Source organism: Hyaena hyaena, unplaced genomic scaffold (assembly GCF_003009895.1).
Source record: "Hyaena hyaena isolate Hyena2069 unplaced genomic scaffold, ASM300989v1 scaffold_44, whole genome shotgun sequence".
NCBI classification, from domain to species: Eukaryota; Metazoa; Chordata; class Mammalia; order Carnivora; family Hyaenidae; genus Hyaena; species Hyaena hyaena.
This window is the reverse complement of record NW_024080676.1, coordinates 4,728,596-4,752,722: the sequence shown is the minus strand read 5'-3', so window position 1 is coordinate 4,752,722 and position 24,127 is coordinate 4,728,596. Positions and strand designations below refer to the sequence as shown.

Here is a 24,127-nt window from a genome sequence, read left to right as displayed (position 1 = left end):
TGCTCACCCCCAGCTCGCAGAGGGGTGTGCCAGGGATCAGACCTCCCCCCCCCCCGTCTTCTTGTTTCCTTTCAGAGGTGCTCCATTTGTAGATGGTCTTCTCTACATGTGAGGGATGGCATAGACTGCATGTTGAAAGTTTTTCATAAAGCCCCTATGTATTCTTATAGTGTATGATATAAACAGTTTGTAACTAGCAAATGTATTAAATATTTTGCAGCAATAAATTAATTTTATATAGTACACTCTTGTTTGAGGTTCAGTGGTAACACTCTATCAAATTTCTTAAAGACCTGAGACTACATGAGCTTAGAAAGCAAATGTGTGATGCATATTAACAAGTTTACATATCTGCACGGTAAAGGAAGCAACCCACAAAACTAATAGGCATCCAACGGAATGGGAAAAGATAGTTGCAAATGACATAGCAGATAAAGGGTTAATATCCAGAATCTATAAGGAACTCACCAAATTTCACACCCGAAAAATAAACAACCCAGTGAAGAAATGGGCAGAAGATGTGAACAGACACTTCTCCAAAGAGGACATCCAGATGGCCAACAGACACATGAAACGATGCTCAGCATCCCTCCTCATCAGGGAAATACAAATCAAAACCACACTGAGATACCACCTCACGCCAGTCAGAGTGGCTAAAATGAGCAAATCAGAGAACTCTAGATGCTGGCGAGGATGTGGAGAAACGGGCACCCTCCTACACTGTTGGTGGGAATGTAAACTGGTACAGCCCCTCTGGAAAACAGTGTGGAGGTTCCTCAGGAAACTAACAATAGAACTCCCCTATGACCCAGCAATAGCACTGCTAGGAATTTACCCAAGGGATACAGAAATGCTGAGGCATAGGAGCACATGTACCCCAATGTTCATAGCAGCACTCTCCACAATAGCTAAAACATGGAAAGAGCCTAAGTGTCCATCAACAGATGAATGGATCAAGAAGATGTGGTTTATCTATACCATGGAATACTACATGGCAATGAGAAACAATGAAATCTGGCCATGTGTAGCAACATGGATGGACCTTGAGGGTGTTATGCTGAGCGAAATAAGTCAGGCAGAGAAGGACAAATATCATATGTTTGCACGGATAGGAGGATTAGGAGGAACTTAACTGAGGAACAAGGGGGAGAAGAAGGGGGGAAATGGTGGGGGAAAGGGAGAGAGGCAAACCATGAGAGACTCTTGAATGCTGACAAAAACTGAGGACTGATGAATGTGGGGGGGAGGAGGGATGGGCATGGAGGAGGACACTTGTGGGGATGAGCACTGAGTGTTATGTGGAAACTAATTTGACAATAAACTATTTGTAAAAAAAAAAAAAGAAAAAAAAACGAGTTTACATATGATTATTGAGCTTTAAACCTGAGAAGTTTAAAAAACTTCACAAGTACTTTTTAATGATTTCTGTTTAGTCTGTCTTGGTTAGAAACTGAAGCTGTCATCTTATGCTATTGTTTCTGCCTCTTATTTGGTAAATATTTGGTGTGAACAGGAAAACAGTATACTATTTCAACTAGTTTAACTGGGATGTGGTTTTTCTTAGAGAGTTTTTTCCGTTCCTCAGCTACTGCCTTATCGTTAACCCCATCATGTCACATGCAGGAAAGAGCACCCAGCCCAAAGCCCATGCACTTGGTCTCCAGGATGGGTCTGTCACTTTTAGTATCGAAATGACCGTAAACTTAGAGCTTAACTTCAGTTTTTTCTATCAAATGGGAATGATGATACTTTCCCTGCTTACCTCATAGGATAGTAGTGAGAGTTAATATGCAATTAAAAGATGCTTTGAAAACCGAACCCTTATATAAATATAATTTTTGGTGGCAATATTCTAAATGAATTTAGGTTCTCTATGTAGGTCATGGGAGTGGGCTGTTAATATAGTCTGATTACAGATTTCTCTTCATCTGTTAATTACATTTAGGTTTTTCTTATTCCTAGATATGAGTATACCATGTTACCCACTGCTTCCCCCGCTTTTGTTCCAGGGTTGTGGAAACCTGAAAATAAGCTGGCAGGATATATTACTTCACTTCTCTTTAAAATTTTCTCTAGGATGATCTTGATCTGGTAGCTTCATGTCATACTAAGTCCTTCCAACTGGCAAAATCTCAGAAACGGAACTGGGTTGATTCCTGCTCTCATCAGGAGGAGACCCAGCAGCGTACAGAAGAGGCACTGAGAGAGCTGTTCCAACACGTTCACAATATGCCAGAGTCCGCGAAGAAGAAACAGCTTATTAGACAGGTACCTGAGTGCAGGGAAACCGTGACGGGCTTTAGGAATGGGATCAAGGTTGTGGAATCACTAGGGAATACTCTTATTGACCCATGCTTGGCTCAGCCAAGAAAGCAAACTTGTCAGTGGAATCTCAGTGACAATCTCTATACTACTGCCCCGCTAGAGAAAGGGTAGACGGAGGCGCTTGGATTTCTACGGTTAAACAGGAGGATCCAAGTATGGTCATGTACTAAGCACGCTGAGAGAGAACCAGCAGTTATAATATATTGTTCCAAAGTTTAAATCCTTCAGATTTTCTTGGCAAATCATTTCATCCTTTGGAACTTCAATTTTCTTGTTTGTAAAATGGTAATTGAAATGTCCATGTTTCATGACTATAAACATTACAAAGGATCCATGTAAAGTGGCTGGCATAGCAGAGGAAAAGCGGTAGCTCTTACTGATGAGTTGTTTGCAGTTAGGAAACACTCTAAATCAGGCCTAGTTTAATATTAGAAGGTAGGAATTCTGGTAGCTAAATTTGTTTATTTTGGAGCTATGGGAACAGAATTAGTGCTCTTATTTGCCATTTTGAGACTTGAAGCGTAGCAGGAGTAAATCCCAACGACTTGGTTAATTTCTAAGGAAATATATTTTGTCTCAATCCCTCCTGAATTTTAGCTGAATAGGCAAGGTTAGTCTCTTGTCTTTTTATTCAACTGGGACCTTCTTGAGGGAAGTCTGTGTTTTTATTTATTTTTTTATACCTAACCTCAAGCGTAGGGCTAGGTATAACAACCAAGTGCTCAGAAGAAGTTGAACTGAGCTGTTCTTAATAGTTGATAGAATCCTTCAAGAAAAGTTTTCTGGGGCACATGTGTGGCTCATTTGGCTAAGCATCTGACTTCACCTTAGGTCATGATCTCACAGTTTGTGGGTTCGAGTCCCACATCAGGCTCTGTGCTGACAGCTCAGAGCCTGGAGCCCGCTTCAGATTTTGTGTCTCCCTCTCTCTCTGCCCCACCCCCACTCACATTCTGTCTCTGCCTTTCAAAAGTGAATAAACGTTAAAAAATTAAAAGAAAAAGAAAAGTTTTCTGTTACACTCTTTGAAGTTACTTTGAGATCTAGCAAATTGTGTTATGACTGGAATTTTCAAGGGTATTGGCTGAGTATTTCACAAATTCAAAACACTGTAGTGATTTAATTCTTGGTAGAAACTAAGAAATTTAGGTAGGACAAGTGTAATGACTTTTGTCATCAAGAATGCAGAGGGTTAAAGATAATATGAAGGAAAAAGCTAACGTCATTTTTGATCTTTTTAGAAATATAGGAAATTGTAGAGAAGGTTAAGAAGAAAATACATCATTCATCCCACTAGTGTTTACATTTTGGATATTTATTTTTGTCTTTTTCCTATGAACAAATTTTTATATAGTTAGGAGTATACCACATACTTTCTTTTGTCTGTTTTACTAAACATCACAGCAGAAGCATTTCCTCATGCATGCTTGCAGACTCCTTGCATACATTTCAAATACTGCCTTTTGTTTTGAGGAGAGTATAATTTTACGATTTCCTGATTTTTCTTTCTGTGGTTATAAAAATAATAAATACTCACTATAGAAACACTGAAACCTCCAGAAGAGTATAAAGAAGAAAAAAAATCACCTGTAATCATCCTGAGTTGACCACCAATACAAATTTGGGAGTATTTTCTTCTAGCGTTTCTTTCCATGAATATGTATTTGACATTTTTTTCTTTTGCTTGAGATCATAATATATATTCAGTTTTTATATTCCTATCCTTTTCATTTAACATTATATCATGATCATTTTCTATGCCATTGAAAGGCTGTGAACATTTTTAACAACTGCATAATATTTCATCACATATAACCTAATATATAAACAATTTGCCTAAAATGGGACATATTTGGGAATTAAGTTGGTTTTTAGCTTATAAATTTTTGTTCATTGCTATTTTCATTGCAGATTTTTCCTAGAAGCGGCATAACCAAAGGATATGCTTTTTTTTAAATCTAACTTCCAGATATTAAGTCACTTTTTTAAAAAGTTTATTTATTTTTGATAGAGAGTGTGCAAGTGAGATGGGCAGAGAGAGAGGAATAGAGAGGATCCTAGGCAGGCTCTGCACTGTCTGTGTAGAACCCGATGTGGGGCTTGAACCCATGAACCATGAGATCATGACCTGAGCTGAGTGGGATGCCTTAACTGACTGAGCCACCAAGGTGTCCCCTTTTTTATTTTTAAAGTTTATTTATTTTGAGAGAGAGAGAAAGAGCATACGAGCAGAGGAGGGGCAGCAAGAGAAGGGGACAGAGGATCTAAAATGGGCTCTACTCTGACAGCAGAGAGCCTGACATGGGGCTTGAACCCACAAACCAGGAGATTGTGACCCGAACTGAAGGTGAATGCTTAACCAACTGAGCCATCCAGACACCCCTAGATCCCTTTTAATATATAGGTCTCTCTCTCCCCCTTTATTCCCCCTAAAAAATAGCCAAAATTTGTTTGAATAAACTTAAATTTATTTTTAATTTTTTAAAATATTTATTTACTTTTGAGAGAGAGATAGAGCATGAGCAGGGCAGCAACAGAGAGAAAGGGAGACACAGAATCTGAAGCAGGCTCTAGGCTCTGAGCTGACAACATAGAGCCTGACACGGGGCTCAAACCCATGAGCCAAAGTTGGACGCTTAACCAACTGAGCCACCCAGGTGGCTTAAATTTAAACTTAAATTTAAAATAATTTAAATTTAGAAAAAGCTTGTGAGGATAATACACAGAATTCTCACATACCCTTCACTCAGGATACCCTTTGCTCCTGATGTTAACATTGTAAAACTGGGATGCCAGGGTGGCTCAGTTAGTTAAGCATCTGACTTTTGATTTTGACTTATGCAAGTCCCACGTCTGGCTTTGCACTACTGGGGAGCCTGCTTGGGATTCTTTCCCTGTCTCTCTGCCCTGCCCCTCCCTCACTTACACTTGTGTTCTCCTCCTCTTTTATAATAAATAAATAAAATAAAATAAAAAAGCATTGTTAAAATTAAGAAATTAACATTGCTATGTTACTATTAACATGATAGATTTTATTCAGATTTTATCAGTTTATTCGCCAGTATCCTTTTTCTGTATCAGGATCTAATCCAGGTTACCACATTGCATTTAAATACACACATTCTCTCTCCTGCACTTTATTTGTGAAAGAAACCAGATTGTTTTCCACAGTCTGGATCTTGCTGATTGCACCCCTGTGGTCTTATTTAACATATTCCAGAACCCAACGTGGGGCTTGAACTCACAAGCTGTGAGATCATGATCTGAGCCGAAGTCGGATGCTTAACCGATCTGAGCCTCCCAGGTGCCCTGGTGGTGTGTTATTTTTTAATACAGTAGTTCCTGCCTCTTCAGGGGATGCATTCCAGGACCCTGGTGGATGCCTGAAAACCACAGATAATACTGAACCCTACATATACTATGTTTTTTTAAATACATACATACTTATGATAAAGTTTAATTTATAAATTAGGCACAATGAGAGATTAACAACAATAATAACCACAATAACCACAATAATAATAATATAGAACAAGTATAATAGTATAGTGTAATAAAAGTTATGCAAATGTGTTCTCCTTCAATGTATCTCACTATACTGTACTCACCCTTCTTATGATAACTTGAAGTGATACAATGTTCACTTGATTAGCTGAAGTGGGGTGAACGATGTAGATATTGTGATGTAGCGTTAGGCTCACTGCTCACCCCTGACAGCATATCAGAAAGAGGATCATCCGCTCTGGACTGTGGTTCATTACGGGTAGCTGAAACCACGGAAGGCAAAACCATGAATACAAGGGGTACTGTATGCATTTTTAAAAGACTCTGGACACATTACTAAAAAGCTTCCCAGAAAATTATTAACACTCTTACCTGCTGGATACAAGATAGCCCACCTTACTGTACCTGTCCAACATTTTCAGGAATAATAAGTTGTCACTTGTCCCAATATATCCAGGAGGGATGCTTCTTGCTAAGCTCTTTAGAAGTGACTAAATTTTCTGTCTGCTGAGATCATTAATGTTGAGAATATTTTGGTACCTATATAATATGTATGAAAATGTTGTTTTTTAAGATCTCCAGAACTGAACCTGAACTGATAAATATTTGCAAACTTATAATTCACATATTTAAAAACTATAGTTAGAAAATGCAGATAAGCAGAATTAAGTACTGTATCATTTTTTTATGTGGGAAGATGAATGGCTAATCAAAGCATTAAGACTACACAATGTCTTAGGCCTTCCATTTTTTTATGTTAGATACTATCTCCCATTCAAGTACTAACCAGGCCCGACCCTGCTTAGCTTCTGAGATCAGACAAGATAGGGCGCGTTCAGGGTGGTATGGTTGTAGACTATGTTAGATACTATCAAACAGAGAGCTGATATTGATAACATTGACAATTCTTTTGGAAGAGAGCAAGCACTAGCGAGTGGGGGAAGGACAGAGGGAGAGGGAGAGGGAGAGAGAGAATACTACACAGGCTCCATGCCCAGTGCAGAGCCTGACTCGGGGCTCGTTCTCACAACTGAGATTGTGACCTGAGCCGAAATTGGGAGTCAAGTGCTTAACCAACTGAACCACTCAGGTACCTCGTCAAATTTTTATTCTGATGTATTTCCTCTGATAGTAATGCTGGCAAGCAGTCATGATAGATGTCCATTTAAAGAGCTTTAGTCACTTTTTTATTCTGTATGCAGTTTATGTTAAATTAAGGACTCTTTTAGGTTGTGCTAGTCACTCTCTTTGTCCAAGATACTTTCTGCAAAAAAATCTTGATTACCAGCTGGAGATCTTGGACTTTTCCGGATATTTATACTTATCTATTGATTGTCACAGAATCCTGTTTTTTGATGGGGGAAATAATAGTAAAATGTTCATGTTTTCTCTTAGTTTAATAAGCAATCAGTGACCCAGACACCAGGGCGAGAATCTTCCACTCCTCAGGTACAGAAGAGAGCCCGTTCACGTTCTTTCAGTGGCCTTATTAAGGTAGGTATACTTGTGTTGTCTTCTTCAGCATTGACTTAGAGAAACTTTAACAGTCTGACTTTTCTTATGTGTAAACAGTTTTCTTCTATTCTTTGGGATCCTACAAAGGATTTGTTTGTAAGAGGTTAAGGATAGAATTTGGAAGAACTTTTAGTTTTTATAGCATTTTGCTGTTTCAAATTGGAGAAGGGGCTCTGGGATTGGAGAAGGGAAGAGTAAAAGAAAGGTCCTTCCTTCTCTTGGGGGCTGAGGACAGAGTCCCCATCCCCCCCCCCTTTTTTAATGTTTTTATTTATTTCTGAGAGAGGGAGAGAGAGTGAGCGTGAGCAGAGAGAAAGGGAGACACAGAATCAGAAGCAGTTTCCAGGCTCTGAGCTAGCTGTCAGCACAGAGCCTGATGTGGGGCTCCGAACCCATGAACCATGAGATCATGACCTGAGCTGAAATCAGACGTTTAACCGACTGAGCCACCCAGGCACCCTGAGAGTCCCCATTGCTGAGCAGTGTAGAGAGTTCTTTGCTTTGTGCCAAACACTTCACTGCACAATTTGCAAAAGCTTTTGGAGAAGTGAGGGAGTTGACAGACTTATGGAAATGGTTAAGAAATGGATTTTTTTAAAAAGTTTATTTATTTTGAGAGAGAGAAAGAGAGAGAGAGAGCACATGCATGGGTGATGTGGGACTCTAAATCATGACCTGAGCTGAAATCAAGAGTTGGCCGCCTAACAAACTGATCCACCCATGTAGCTGAAATTTTTATAAGCTTAATATTTTAATCAGTTGTATATTCCCTCTCTGTCAAATTACTTAAAAATCTTGTTTTTAAAGCAAATACAGTATCTACTTCTGTGCTGTTGCTGCCGTCTCTGTGCAGGTTGAATTTACGTCTTCACAGATGATCTCAACTTGTGGTTAAGGGATATTGCCATTAGGTGGCAGTAGATAACCCAATTATGGGGTTCATATTTTCAGGCATAAACTAAGGCAACGTTCTGGTGAACTTGGAGAGAGATTAAGCACAGTTCTGTGTTCTGCTGTTTTTATTTAAAAGTTGTTTTAACACTATTAAAATCTATAAATCCAGCAACATTAAGGAGCTCTGTTTAAAATAAACATTATTCCCTAAAAAGAAAAATACATTGTAATATATATTTTTTTCAAGCTGCAGTTGTTAGCCATTGCTGTGTCATCTAACCCTAATTTGGGCCTTAGCTATTACCATTAATAAGAGTATAGAATTCACTCTCAATCCTGATTTAGAGGGCCAGTAGCTTCTGATACATTAGTCTTGCTTAACATCAAAATTTCCTTTGTGATCAACAGAATGAAAGGTCAACTCACAGAATGTAAAATATTTGTAAAACATATGTCTGCTATGGAGTTAATGTCCAGATTATATAATGATCTCTTATAACAACAGAGAAGAAAATTAGAAAATGGGCAAAGGGCTTGGACATTTCTCCAAAGAAGATACACAAATGCCAATAAACACATGAAAAGATGCTCAATACCACTTATCTTTAGGGAAATGCAAATCAAAGCCACAGTCAGATAGCAAGTCACACACCATAAGATGGCTATTATTAAAAAAACAAATAGAGAATAACAAGTGATGGTGAGGATGTGGTGCAGCTGCCAAGGATAATAGTACGGCAGTTCCTCAAAAAATTAAATAGGATTACTATATGATTCAGCAAGTGCACTTTTTTTTTTTAATTTTTAAAATGTTTTATTTATTTCTGAGAGAGAGAGAGAGACAGACAGACAGACAACGTGAGCAGGGGAAGGTCAGAGAGAGAGGGAGACACAGAATCTGAAACAGGCTCCAGGCTCTGAGCTAGCTGTCCGCACAGAGCCCGACACGGGGCTCAAACCCATGAACTGTGAGATCATGACCTGAGCCGAAGTCAGACGCTTAACCAACTGAGCCACCGAGGCGCCCCCAAGTCCACTTCTGAGTACACACTTGAAAGAATCAAAAGTAAGGACAAGAACCAGATATTTGTACACCATGTTTGTAGCAGCATTATTCACAAAAACCAAAAGGTGGAAACCACCTAAGTATCTATTGATAGATGAATGGATAAACAGAATGTTTTTATACACACAGTGGAATACTCTTCAGCCTTAAAAAAGGAAGGAAATTCTGACAACATGGATGAGCCTTGAGGACATTATGCTAAATGAAATAATGAAATAATCCAGTCCTAAAAGAACAAGTACTATATGATGCCACTTATACGAGAGACCTAGAATAGTCAAATTCATGGGGAAAGAGAGTGGAATGGTGGTTGTCAGGAGCTAAGGGTTTGGGGGGACTTGGGGATTATTGTCTAGTGGGGACATGTTTTCTGTGCGGGAAGATGAAACAGTTCTGGAGGTGGACGGTGGTGATGGTTGCCCGACGATATGAGTGGAAGTAATGCCATCAGACTACATGCTTAACATGGTTAGATGGTAAATTTTGTGTTGTGTGTATTTTACTATAATTAAAAAGTAGTTTATTTTGCTAGAACGCTAGCATTACATTCACCTGCTTAGGTGTAATTCATAAAATGAACATCCTTTCATTTTACTTGGAATGAACAGTTCATTTTACTTGGAAGTCTGTCATTGTGTCTGACTTCCTGTCTTTGAGATGATTGATAACAAGAAAAGTTATTAGTCAGATGTTTCTCTGTGTGTCAGTCAGACAAATATTTCTTTAACTGAAGCTGGGTAGGTGTAGTTTTCCTAGTGAGTTCTCTGTGGCGGCTCTAGATGTCGTGCTAAGTGTGGCTTCAGATGTAAGAGCGGGGTATCCTCTTGGCAGTTGCCCATTTACTGAGAGACAATTTAGAACTTTAGAATTATAATAGAGCTTATAATTCTAGCAGGATAAAACATTTTAGAACAACAGCTTTAAATACAAACAAACGTTACCAAATTTTATGAAACAGAAGGATAAAGTATTTTTGTTGTAAATGAAAAGACTTTCGAGCTAATAATAGTTTCCACTCAATAGTGACGGGATACTCAAATGTCTTTTTAAAAAGTTCATTAGAAGCTTTACAGCCACTCCTATGGCTTCTAGCATCCCCATTCCAGCTTTTCTGAGGTGATATCTGATTTCAGAAAGGAAGATGTAGTAGTCTCATTTTTCCAGCAGCTCTGTGTTTTAGATATTTGATTTATATTTTGTTTATCCCTTTTTTTGGGCTAGACTTTTTCCTCCAGAATTCCTCTCGTGTAAATAACTTATTACATTGGAATATTCTTCTTTTTTAAAAAAAAATTTAATGTTCTATTTATTTCTGAGAGAGAGAGAGAGAGAGAGAGACAGTGTGAGCAAGGGAGGGTCAGAGAGAGAGGGAGATACAGAATCTGAAGCAGGCTCCAGGCTCTGAGCTGTCAGCACAGAGCCCGACGTGGGGCTCAAACCCATTAACCATGAGATCATGACCTGAGCCGAAGTTGGACGCTTAACCGACTGAGCCACCCAGGTGCCCCTATTCTTTTTTTTTTTTAAGTTTATTTATTTATTTTGAGAGAGAGAGAGCGGGGAGAGTCAGAGAGGGGAAGAGAGAATCCTCAGCAGTCTCTCCACTGCCAGGGCAGAGCCTGACATGGGGTTCAAACTCACAAACTTGAGACCATGACTTGAGCTGAAATCAAGCGTCAGATACTTAACCTTCTGGGATACCCAGGGTGCCCTACATTGGAATATTCTTAATATTGCTGCTAAAATTTATATTGTAGAGTTTAATCTTCTAGTTTTATTACATTCCTTTTTGGGATTTAAGCTTAGTCTAAGAAGAAAAAAGGGAAGATTTCCCCAAAGATGGTAGAATTGTCACTGTCAGCTGTTTCAGTAGGTTAGGTCAGCTTCTAAGCTGTTCGGAGAAGAAAGGGCTTTTTGTCCTGCTCTGAATGACAATATATTCATGTGACCCTCTTAAGAAGACCTGTGTGCTCTTGTGACTGTATTAGAAACTCTTAAAGACTCCTCCAGTTTTCTAATCCTGTGTGAGGACGTGACAGGGAAGCAGTCTTAGAGTGGGCCTAGCGGAACTGTCCTTGAGTAGGGAGGGGACTCTTAATGGCTGCCAGAGACAGCATGTCTTTGTGGAACAAATTATATTGGTAAATAACTGGTGCTTTTTTTTTTTTTTTAATGGTCTCAGAAGCACACTGTAATTGGCCTACATTAGCTAGTTTAAATCAACTATAAAATGGCTTCTTACATTTGAGCTATTTTAAATGTAGAGGAAAAGTGATCACCAAAAGGCAGTAATTTCAGGGTTTCTTTGTAACATGCTTTGGCCTCCTTTGTACAAGATGCCCTGGGAGAATTTATCAGAAAGCTGAAATTTTTTAATTTTTATTTTTGTTATTTTATTTATTTTAATTTATTTTACTTTTTTTTTTTCTTTGAAAAAATTTTGAAGCTAAGAAACTATAGTAGGATGCCTAGGTGGCTCATTCAGTAAAGCTTCTGGCTCAGGTCATGATCTCATGGTTAGTGAGTTTGAGCCCTGTGCTGGGCTCTGCACTGACAGCATGGAGCCTGCTTTGGATCCTCCCTCTCTCTCTCTCTCTCTGCCCCTCCCCTGCTTGTTCGTTCTCGCTCTCTCTCTCTCTCAAAATAAATAAATAAACTTAAAAAAAAAAGAAACTGTAGTTTTAAAGACCAGTATAGCTATAATACAGATATAGTAGACCTTTATAAATCACATATTTTCTCTTCCTAAATCAGCGGAAGGTCCTGGGAAATCAGATGATGTCAGAAAAGAAAAACAAGTACCCTACTCCGGAATCTGTAGCCATTGGTGAATTGAAGAGAGCGAGCAAAGAAAATATGAACTTAGTAAGATACTGTTCTTTGGACATTCTCTTTGTGTACATTTGTAGAAGGGAGAAATATTGCTATACTGTCATCTGTTTTATTTGCTGTTGTGTTTCTCTGGGCCATGAAAGTATGCCTTTTTCTCAACCCTTCCACTTATGTTGATGGCCAAAACAAACACGTGTGATTTAGGAGGATATAGCCAGTCATACACAGAGATGACAAATACAGTGACATAGCTCCACAGAGTGCTGGAAGAAATAGTTCTTACAGGGTGACTCTGTGGGGCAGGTAACACAGAGCAGGGCCTACTTGATGCTGCATTACCTGTTGGGTAGTCTCATGTATACTAGACATGCTGCTGCATAAAGCCAGCAGTAAAATCAGTTAAGATCAATGATATAAATACGCCTCCATAAAACTCTTCACATTGCAATTGAACAAACAAGTAATTCTACTGTTAGTAACGTCTGTATAAGAATGATATTAGCACAATTAAGCCAGTATAAAATTTTCTTGTTACAGTTATTTCCTGGCTCTCCAGCTGTCACGATGATGCCAACAAGATTGAAATGGTCTGAGGGGAAGAAAGAGGGGAAAAAAGGTACTAATTATACTTATTCTTACTGAATGTAAGTCCTTTCTGCATTTAGTCAGTCAGGAGCAGAGTTTGAATTCCCAGTGTCAGAAGCAATGTAATATAGCAAGGCTGGGTCTTTGCCCTTGAGTTCATTTAGCGGATGGTTACTGAGCGTGTACCTGGCGCTGTCCCAGGTGCTGAGGCGCAGAGCTGTGAAGACAAACCACACGGTCCCTGCATTCTTGGACAGATGGGACATGTGTGAACAAAATCTGAAGAATACTTGTTAAGCAAATGAAAAGCAAGTGTAAACTAATTTGTGAAACCAAGTACAGAAGTGCTAAGAATATGCTGATGAAACATGGAATAGTTATGTTCTCTTTCTGTGTAGACTTTGGTCTTGTTTACTCAGAGAGGCTTCCCAATGAATAAACAGCTGACGGATCCTGGAAATCGTATTGTACAACATATTTCTGAGGATACTCAGGACAAAAAAGATTTTTTGGCACTTACTGCCATTTGCCCCAGGCTTGGGGATGAAAAGTGGTGGCTGCTATGCTTTCCTCTGAAGATGCCATGTGGTCCATTGGGAGGACCAGGGGACTTGTCATTAGACCTAATTTGAGCTGTCATTCCTCTGGCCCAGAAAGACCACTCATTCTCTCTGAGCTTGTTTCCTTCTCTGTAAATAAGGATAATAGTTATATCTAGTTCACAGATTCCTTATGAAATAGTGTTTGTAAAGCACTGACTAGTAGTGCTAGAGTGATTGGGGAAAATCAGATGAGACTTGGTCTTGTTTTAAAAGACTCACGGGCACCTGGTGGCTCAGTTGGTTAAGTGTACGACTTCAGCTCAGGTCATGATCTCACGGTTCCTAGTGAGTTCCAGCCCTGCATAGGGTTCTCTGCTGTCAGTGCAGAGCCTGTTTTAGATCCTCTGTCCGCCCCCCCCGCTCCCGCACCTACCCCGTTTGTGTTCTTTCTCTCTCTCTTTCAAAAATAAACAGTTAAAAAAAAAAAAGAAGCCAGGTTCATATTTTACCAAGAAGATTTAGAACAGGGATTCTTGAGCTGTTACCTGTGGACCCCCTGAAGACTCTGATAAAGTTCCTCACATTGTTGATGTCATTTCATGTGGAGGTGCCTGTGTACGTTTTTCTGGAGGACAGAACATAAAGTTTTATTAGATTCTCAAAAATGTTAGTGATTCAATTGTCCCTGGCTGACTTGGTAGAGCATGCAACTCTCTCTCTTTTAATGTTTATTCCTTTTTGAGAAAGAGAGAGAGCTGAGAGAGCTTGAGTGGTGGAGGGACAGAGAGAGAGAGGAGGGCAGAGGATCCAAAGTAGCACTTGAGGGGCGCCTGGGTGGCTCAGTCAGTTGGGCGTCTGACTTCGGCTCAGGTCATGATCTCGCAGTTTGCGGGGGGTTTGAGCCCCGCATCGGGCTCTGTGCTGACAGCTAGCTCAGAGCCTGGAGCCTGTTTCAGATTCTGTGTCTCCTTTTCTCTCTGACCCTCCCCTGCTCATGCTGTCTGTTTCTCAGAAATAAATAAAACATTAACAAAATTAAAAAACAAAACCAAAAACAAAGTAGCACTTGATTTGGCTCAGGTCATGATCCCAGGGTCATGGGATTGAGCCCCACATTAGGCTCTGTACTGAATGTGGAACCTGTTTAAGATTATTTCTCTCTCTCTCTCTCCCTCCCCCCCTCCTCCTGCCCCTCCTCCCCCCGCCCCTCCTCCCCCCTCCCTTGTGTGCACCTGTGCTTTCTCTCTAAATTAAAAAAAAAAAAGCACAATACAAAAAGGGGTTCATTTAGCACAGGGTTTCTCAACCTGGTTCTGTGGACGTTTTGGGTCAGATAATTCTTTGCTGTAGGGAACTCCCCTGTACTTAGCAACATTCCTTGGTGTCTACCCATTAGATGCCAGTAGCACTCTTCCCCCAATTTTGACAACCAAAAATGCCTCCAAACATTGCCAAGTGTCTCCTGGGGACCCCCAGAGGAGAATTGCTGATTTAGCACCTCCTTATTAATGGGCATTATTTTCAGTAGTTAGAATCTTACCCATTCTTCAAAGCCTAACCTAAACATCATCTCTTCTTTGAAACCTTTGGCTCACCCAGCCAGATGTACGTTTTCCTTTGAAGTCTTATGGACCCTACTAAAATATTGACATTTAGTATTATAATTCATCATTATTTACTTCACATGTATCATCTGATATCTGTAGCACGTTTCACTTCTGGAAGACAAGGGCCAGACTTAAGAATATATTTGTGGTCTCCTGTTTCCTATTCTTTTTCTCCCAGTAGTGACAGTGCCTAGCATCTAGTAGGCGTTTAGTAAACATTCACTGGTGAGAGGCATAGTGGTGGTAAGAACATGAACTCTGCATTCAGTTAGGCTTTGGTTGAGTTCCCAGCTTTGCTGCTCAATAGCTGTTTATCTTGGGACAAGTTAACTTAGGTAGGTTTCAGATTTTTCACCTGTAAAGTGGAAAGAGTGTTATCTCATGCACAGATTATTGTGAAGATTAAATGAGATAATGTATATAAGGAACTCAGCAATGTCTGGAATAAAATATGCACTTAGTAAAGTGGTAGCTGTTATTGCCATTACTTTTTAAAATTTAATTAATTTTTAATCTTTATTTTTTGAGAGGGGGAGGGAGGGAGGAGAGATGGAGGGAGGGGGAGGAGTAGAGAGAGAGGGAGACACAGAATTCAAAGCAGGCTCCAGGCTCTGAGCTGTCAGCACAGAGCCCGACGCAAGGCTTGAACTCATGAACCATGAGATCATGACCTGAGCTGAAGTTGGACGCCCCAGGTTGTTTTTAATGAACTGAGATTAAGGCAAGTGGACAAAGTGATGTTTACTTGGTGGAGAGTCATAAATTCTCAATCAAGCTCTTTAACCTTCAGTTTGTAGAAAATATTAAGTGAAGATAGTCTAGCTTTTAGGTGGGATGTTTGCAAAAAGAAATATTTATAAATGTGCTTTTAATGTTCTTGTTTTTCTTTCGACCTAGGATTCCTCTGAAGGATCCAGCGTTTTCCTGTTGTCCACCTAGAATTTTCTCTGAGTGGGCCAGACATCATTACCACTCGCAGAAAAGCTTGGACTTGCAGCCTGCTTGCTGCATTTTGAATTGTGAAAGTCAACTAACCCTGTGACCTGACTGATACCTCTAACCCCACTCATTGGATAATGTCTACCGACTCTGCCTCCTGAATGAGCTGGCATCTCTCACTTTCTCTCTGTTTGAAAGTATTATGGGGAAACCACTAACCAGCCAACCAGCTCACACAGCACAGTAAATGCGCAGACCCAGGTGGGCTTCAGTGCTCATTCCGTGTATTTATTTGTTTAGGCAGATATTACTTTTACAGGTATGAAAGTTGTACTCAACTGTCCGTGATTTTTTTTTAAAAAGTACTGTCAATCCTAGTGGGTTGATATATTTTTAACTGATATTTGGGGCTTTTCTCTGTTTTGGTAATGTTGGTGATATTTTTGTTGTTTCTTGTTTGTTGTTTGTCTTTTAAAGCCATTTTTTGGATAGGTAATCTAAATTGCATCTGAGACAGATGTCTTTTCTCTCTTTTTCACCTTAACCTTTTGGAAAGCTCTTTATCTCATGAGGCTGTACTCCTCAATACCATTTGTGTCCAGAGAACTTAACAGCTTTCCTGGAAATTTAAAAATTATTTCTTGGGCCTGAGATTGCAGGTATTTGGCCTGTGGTATTGAAAAAGGAGAATTCAGAATGATAGACTATTTTAACAAATGTCAGTTATTAAACTTTTTCCCTTCTTCCCTCCCTGCACCTCTCCCTCCTTCCCTCTCTTCCCCTTTCCTCAATGATGCCAAAGTAATTGTTGTGTGGTTGCTGAACTCGTCTCCTTCATTCAGTCTCCTCTCGCCTGAAACATCTCTGGTGCCAGTACTTCTGTGCCAATCACTGTGACTCAAGGAAAGTCACTGACGGCTTAATAGAGGTTTGCTGATATATCTGCATGTAGCAGAAGCTCGGGAGTGTGACTAGGATGGGCCCAGCTGGCTTTGCGTCGGGGCTGACTCCTTCTGGGTGGGATTACATTGCATCTTTCTAAGGGATCGGGTGTGCAGGCAGACTGTCTCCTGAGAGCAAGCTGAAGCTGCAGGGAGGAAACGAGCATCACTCTGCAGGCTGGGAGGATTTAAAGTGTTCTCCTCTGGAAGCAGTTGAGGCTTATCACCAGTGCTTGAGGAGGGCTGCTGCGCCGCCCCCTCCTCAGCAGGATGGGCATAGGTGTGGGCTGGAGGTGGGGCTGGGGCTTTGACCGGGCTGGGGACGTTCACGAGTGTTGGAGGTGAGCGGTGGCATGCCTTTGAGCTGGGGTGCAGACTTACTGCCTAGAGAGCGGTGAGTGGCCGGCGAGGACGGTCAGAGTGGGCCTGCTCTGTTAGGCTGTGCAGCTGCTCTCGCCCTGTGCTGGGGTGAGTCATGCTCCATGGGGACGCAGTTGCCCAGCAAAGTATGGTTTGCTGACTCTCTTTAAACTATTGGAAATAGCTGCGTTTCTCCTGAAATGGAAGATGACTCCGGGCGGGGAGCACCAGTTGGCTTTGTGTCCAGGTGTCAGTCCTCTCTTTACACTTCGTTTCATTTGTTGCTGTAACAGCAGTAGTGAAGGGGAATGTACAATTTGGCTTTCCGGTTCGATGGATTATGAACAGTAGATGGTGAGGAGTAAAACCTGAATAGAATCCCTTTTCTCTAAAACAGTTTTATGTCATTCTTAAAAATATTTTTAGCGCATTCATTTATGTTGATTTCTATTTGGCCTTTTTCTTATTGAGAAAATAAGCATTAGCTACCAGTGAACTGCTTTTGGTGTGACCAGACTGAAGTAATGCTCTTCCTTAACTCTGTAGTTCTTTCTTGATTCGTCTAAATGTTTTCTTCCCAGAGTGGTGTGCTCTGTTAAACAGGCCTGGCCTCAGGTGCAGAGCGCAGAGCAGTGACCTGATAGCTCCCTGTCATCAAGTTTGTCCTGGTGTCCTATTTGAGGGAGGTGGCTGAGACTTAGGAGACTCTCTTTGGTTGGATGGAGCTGATAACCCAGGGTGGTGCTCTGGCACCGGGGTGGTGAGAGAGATGCTTGCCATACACGCATGCTTTTATACAGCTTGCCCCCTTGGGCAATTTATGTGTGTATTCGGGTATGTGTGTTTCCTTTACATTATTTATTAAATATACCTACCCTTGCTTAAAGGGTGTGATAGGTCGTTTTTGAATAGAAGCTGTGATCTAGTTGGAATACAAATTTGAGAAATAAACAGCATAACCTTCTGCCTTATAATATGTAAGTGTTCTAATCCTGTGGAATCTTACGGAGAACTTAAAGACAAAAGCCCTTTATCATTTGCCACAGATGGGTGCTGTCTCCCTTCTGACTTGGTGGGCGGGTTTTCTTGAGCCAGTATTTAACAGTTTTTTAATCTATAAGATGTTTTTTTAAATCTGTTATGTTTATTTTTCATGTTGGAACAGTCTCTTTGGAAATGCGTCTTCTTATGGCTTTTAAGATTTCATTTCTTTCTGGGGTCGGTTGCGATGGATTCTGATGTGTCAGTGCAGGGCAGTGTATGTGTGCCAGTGGGCGTGAATGTGGAAACACAGAGCACCGCCTTATTCAAATCACTGCGTAAATCAGTGAAGACTCTAGGCACTGGGGTGTCTAACCTTTTATGATAGACTTTTGCACTGGGCCCAGTGAGTCTGGTTTGAAAATTTCCACCGCCGCAGCAAAAGAAGATCAGAAGATAACTGATCGTACCCGAGGGCCATAAGTGCCAAAACATGTCAGAGGCGATGGTACTCAGCGGATTGAAACTGACACCGCAGTTGGTCCTCCACACACTCTTCACCCCAAATATCCTTCTTGGGTCTGGCAGGAATGACAAGGGAGCACCCTTGGGAAGTGGAGCAGTGCGGGGCTGTTGATGGCGTGGCCACTGCAGGGGCAGCTGCGCGTTGGCCTGTGAGGAAGCCAGCAGATCCCAGAGTGTGGGAGCTGAGCCTTGCCTCCCTGGGAGCAGTGTTGTGCGGCTTCTCTCAGAGGAGCATCTATTAGGAAGGATATGGTTTAAAATACTGCCCCCTAGGAGAACCCGTGGTCATTGCAGCCTCGCAGTGACCAGCTGTGTGGCCCATGTGTACCTGGGGCAGCTGTCTTCCAGAACGGGCTTCTCTAGACTCTCGCTGCTTCCTTACTTCATACAGGGCCTCATGCAAATGCTGGAAGGTCTGTTCTAAGTAGAACTCCTTTTCCCAGGGAGAGCCTCATCCCTGTTCCCTCCACCCTGAAGCTTTTGTACTGAAGACAGGACCTTGCTCTAAACCTGGACATCAGCATTTGGCAAGATTGCTCTAGAATCTAGGGAAGATTTGGGTTCCTAAGATGCACAAGCTTTTCAAACCAGTGGTAATTAACCCAATCTAAAATTCTCCATGGAAAAGCTAGCTTTCCCAGCAGCCACTGCTGCCGTCTTTCCTCTAGTGGAGAGTCAGTGCCGGGGCTAGTGAGGAGGTGGGGTGGTATGGCCCAAGCGCTTGGGTTGCCGGAAGCTGGAGTGTGCGAGGCCACAGCCTGGGGGCTGAAGAGCCCTTGAGCAGAGCACTCCCCCTCACTTGCTGGGAGCCTGCCAGAGCCTGCTGGGAAAACTGCTCCTGCCCCGGGGCCCTTCATAGCAGGGGTTGCCCTTACACTCTCCCTGAGCTCGCTCAACAAGAGAAACGACGTTTCTTAACTGTTTCACCCTTTTTTGTATATCTTTCTTACTTGACTATATATCAGATATATCTATGTAACTGTAAATAAACAATCATATGCAGTGTCTTTTTTATTCATGTGATATTCTGAAATTAAATCTTTTGTTTCATATCCATAGGCTTTGGTCTCTTAATTCCCATTTTCACTGATAGACTATCTTAAGGAGAGATTGCTTCTCAAAAAAATGTTTCCCCTTAGTTTTATTGAGATATTATTGACAAAGAGGTTGGCCTCTTATTCTGAGGAATATGAAACCAGTCTAAGAAAAGTAGCTCTTTGGCTTGGTTTCCAGCTGGGTAGGTAAGTTCACACGAGTGGGGCTTTTGGCTGGCAGGAAATGGGATTGGAACCTCTGGGATGTCTGAGCTTTCTGGTGTCCTGTGGCTGGGTCTGGAAGGTTTTGCACAGATTTAGCTTCTCACAGGATCTTATTTCCTTGTATAAAGATAAGGAGTGACGAGGTGCCTGGTCGCTCAGTTGGTGGAGCGAGTGACAGTTGATCTGGGGGTTGTGGGTTCGAGTACCATATCAGGTGAAGAGATTACTTAAAATCTTAAAAAACAAGAAAAGGGAATGACAGTTATACTAATAGTAAAAACCGATTGACATTTTCATCGAGGGCAGCAACTGAGGTGTTTAGACAACCTGGTTGAAATGTTTCTGCCACTTATGATATATATGACCTTGGGGATGCCCCCTCATCTGTAAGGTGGGGATAATGGTATCTTGTCTCAGTAGTGCTGCGCTTTCAGATGTGAGGGCTTGGCAGAAAAGTCTGTTTTTTTTTTTTTTTTTAATGTTTTATTTATTTCTAGGAGAGAGAGAGAGAGACAGCGTGAGCAGGGGAGGGTCAGAGAGAGAGGGAGTCACAGACTGAAACAGGCTCCAGGCTCTGAGCTGACAGCACAGAGCCCGACGCGGGGCTCGAACCCACGAACCAAGAGATCATGACCTAAGCGAAAGTCGGATGCTTAACCGACTAAGCCACCCAGGCACCCCCCCTTTTTTTTTTTTTTTTTAGTGTTTATGTATTTCGAGAGAGAAAAAAAGTACAAGTGGGAGGAAGGGCAGAGAAGAAGAGGGAGAATTCCAAGCAGGCTCCGTGCTGGTAGTGTGGCTCGAACCCACAAAACATGAGATCATGACCTGAGCTGAAACCAAGAGTTGGACACTTAATCGCCTGAGCCACCCAGGTGCCCCTCACAAGGGGTTTTAACCTGGGGTCTGTGATTATGCTTTGGAACATTGTCTGCCCTTGTAATTGTGTGTAAAATTTTGTGTACATTTGAATTTTTCTAAGGGAGAGATTTTTGTAGCTTCCACAAGAATCCCAGAGGAGTCCTTGACCACTAAATACTGAGGACCACTAGCCTTCCCCAGTGCCTGGCAGATGGCAAGTATTCATTAGATGTTAATTCTCTCTCTCTCTGCCAAGAATACATTTTAGAAGCAGCAGATTATTGATGCTGCCATAGTTATTTTTGATAACAAAGGAGTTACTTAAATCTGGACTGAAATAAAAACGCTGCAGTTGTCTTTACTGAATCACCTACCCATGTGCTCCTTGTTTGCCATGCTGGCCCCCCAGGTGCCACACAGAACTGTCTGTCCCTCTCCCCAGGCCCCAGGGGCCAGCTTATATATTATTTAAAGAAAGGAGCCGCATCTTTTCCTAGAGAGCAAATCACGGAGACACTCATAGATAGCACATGGGAAACCGAGCAATGCAAAAGAGAAGAAAAAGGTGCAGAGGAGACCAGAGTTATTTTGAAAAATAGGAGGAGATTCAAAATACTTAGTACGGTGCCGGGCACATAATCCATACTCAAATTGTAGAAAGGAATGAAGACGCCAGACATGTATTAAATAACAGAAAGGGAAGACGGGAAAACAGAGAACTGGGAAAGGTTTCCTTAGCCTACCCTTCCTCCCGGTCCAGTTCTCTGGCCTCTGTCCCCTGTGGTGGGATACCCACTTTTTGCTCCTACCTACATTTCTGAATTAAAAGCATATGGCAGGGGCGCCTGTGTATCTCAGTTGCTTGAGTGTCTGACTTCAGCTCAGGCCATGATCTCACAGTTGGTGAGTTGAAGCTCCGCATCTGGCTCTGTGCTGACAGTGCAGAGCCTGCTTGGGATCCTCTGTCTCCCTCCCTCTGCCCCTCCCTTGCTCACACTCTTTCAAAAAATTAAAAAGTGAAAAACAAAAGCATGTGGTGGTGGGGATGGTAAGGAGCCTGAACCCCAGGCTAGAAGGTTGTGGTGTGGAGTTCATCATGATTGTTTAGATGCTTTTAAGTCCCAGCCCCTTAATTTCTTCATAAAAAGAAAAAACAAAAACAAAAAACAAAAATTGGGGTGCAGTAGTGGCCAAGTCTTATTCCAAGTTGATCATTAATATCTTTTTATTTTTATTTATTTTTATTTATTTTTATTTATTTATTTTTTTAAATTTTTTTAAATGTTTTTATTTCTAGGAGAGAGAGAGAGAGAGAGCGTGAGCAGGGGAGGGTCAGAGAGAGAGGGAGTCACAGACTGAAACAGGCTCCAGGCTCTGAGCTGGCAGTCAGCACAGAGCCCGACGCGGGGCTCAAACCCACGAACCGCGAGATCATGACCCAAGCGAAAGTCGGACGCTTAACCGACTAAGCCACCCAGGCGCCCCAATATCTTTTTATTTTTAAAATTAAAAAAAAATCTTTATTTATTTTAGAGAGACAGAGAGTGAGCAGAGGAGGGGAAGAGAGAGAGGGAGACACAGAATCCAAAGCAGGCTCCAGGCTCTGAGCTAGCTGTGAGCACAGAGCCCGGCGTGGGACTCAAACCCACAAACTGAGATCTTGACCTGAGCTGAAGTCAGACACTCAACCAACTGAGCCACCCAGGCGCCCCAATCATTAATATCTTTTATCAGCAGCATCCAGTGCCCAGACCCCAACTTTTCTACCTTGGAACCAGGATGGAGGTTAACAGGAGTCCCTGGTGTCATTGCTAGCTTTCCCTTTCATTCCCAGAAATAAGCCTTTTAAAATTAGTAGTGCCTTGGTACCGAGGACTGCTTAATTCAGTTGAACCACAGAGGCAAGAGACAGACTGTCTAAAAACTGTTAGTGCAGAAGCCGTTCCTCAAAATCGGTGTATGCAAGTAGAGGTCACTTTTAAGAGCTCATCCTGTCCATGTGCTTCCCAATTTCCCATATTGAAATAGGACTATGGTAGTGGCTCTAAGGAGTTCAAGCCTCCTGTGAATGAAAAACTAATGCCACAATTTATCAAGTACTTACATGTACAAAACCTTGTGCTAGCCAATTAATTCTTTATCTCATTAAAGTCACACATCTCTGTAAAGTATTGTTATCTCCAATTTTATAATAGACATAGGAAGGGTTTAATGTATCCAATGTCAGCTAAGAAGTGGTAGAGTCAAGATTAGCATCCTGGGCTGCCTGACTTCAAGAGCTGTGGTCTTATACAGGAGTTATACACCCAGTGTCTAAAAGAGCCAGGAGGGAAATGCAAGGTTATGAAAGCAACAACTACTTTAAAAGATGGAAAAACAGCATGGGAGCCAAACACAACTCCTCCACAGCCTGGATTCGGCCCACGAGCTGCCCTCGGCATCCTTTGTATGACACTGTGCCGCGCATCTTCTGGCGGGGCCCTGGGTCTGCGTAGGGCGTTCTCCTGAGCTCAGTGCTGGCTCTCGGAGACAGCAGGTGTGCCTGTCGGGAGTGGCGTTTGGATGCAGGAGGGTGGTGTCCACCATAACCACCCCCTCCTCCCGACTGCTGGGAACTGCTCATTTCTTTGCTCTCTCATATGCGCTGTCGATATGGTGGCCTCTCGTCCTAAGGATACTGAGAATTTAAAATGCGGCAGTGTGAACTGAGACATGCTCTCCGCCTGAAATACACTCCAGAATTCAAAGCCTTAGAAAAAAAAGCATGTAAAAATGTCTCCATTTTTATAAGGATTACATCTTGAAATGTAATTTTGGATATACTGGGCTAATAAATTATACCATTAAGATTAACTTTACTTGCTTCTTATTACCTTTTTAACATGGTCCTTGGAAAATATTAATTTACATAAATGTCTTGTGCTATATTGCTATGTTGCAGAGCCTCTGGGGCTCTAATGCTAGGCTGTTCTTTCTCTCCCAGAACCTATTCCTCAACTCCAGTGGCACATGTGGCACGTGTTCTCTTTTCCTTTATTCATGAGACCACCCTGGAGAGGGTAGGAAAGTTTGCAGAAGAGGTGGCGGAAGGTTCAGCCATTGGCTTCCCTGGATTGGCTCCTGCCCACAATGGCTGGCTGTGGGAATGCCTCAGCCCATGGTGTGCACAGCCCCAGGGGCCGCTGGGGTTTGCTACCAAGGGACTTGGTCAGGGTGTGCACTGAGCACTGTCTGCCTCTCCCAGAGGCCAGGCCACCCTTTGGTGTGGGTCCGTGTTGTGACCCATCAAGATCTTTTTTAAGTTAATGAATTCATAATCAGGTGTGTGTGTGTGTGTGTGTGTGTGTGTGTGTGTGTGTGTGTGTCCTGTAGTTTCTATATGGATAAAAAT

General features: G+C 41.8%; 1 protein-coding gene across 2 annotated transcripts in view; it reads left to right on the top strand.

Annotated features, from left to right (window-relative positions):
- Positions 1-16,087, top strand: part of ARHGAP19 (Rho GTPase activating protein 19) — a 61,829-nt gene extending 45,742 nt beyond the window's left edge. For both annotated transcript variants that reach the window (XM_039230255.1, XM_039230254.1), the window contains 5 exons: positions 2,077-2,268; positions 7,225-7,323; positions 12,059-12,169; positions 12,674-12,752; positions 15,768-16,087. In XM_039230255.1, the coding sequence (XP_039086186.1) occupies positions 2,077-2,268; positions 7,225-7,323; positions 12,059-12,169; positions 12,674-12,752; positions 15,768-15,778 (492 nt within the window). In that variant the 3' untranslated portion in view covers positions 15,779-16,087. The remainder of the gene's footprint in view (positions 1-2,076; positions 2,269-7,224; positions 7,324-12,058; positions 12,170-12,673; positions 12,753-15,767) is intronic.
- The last annotated feature ends 8,040 nt before the right edge of the window (positions 16,088-24,127 follow it).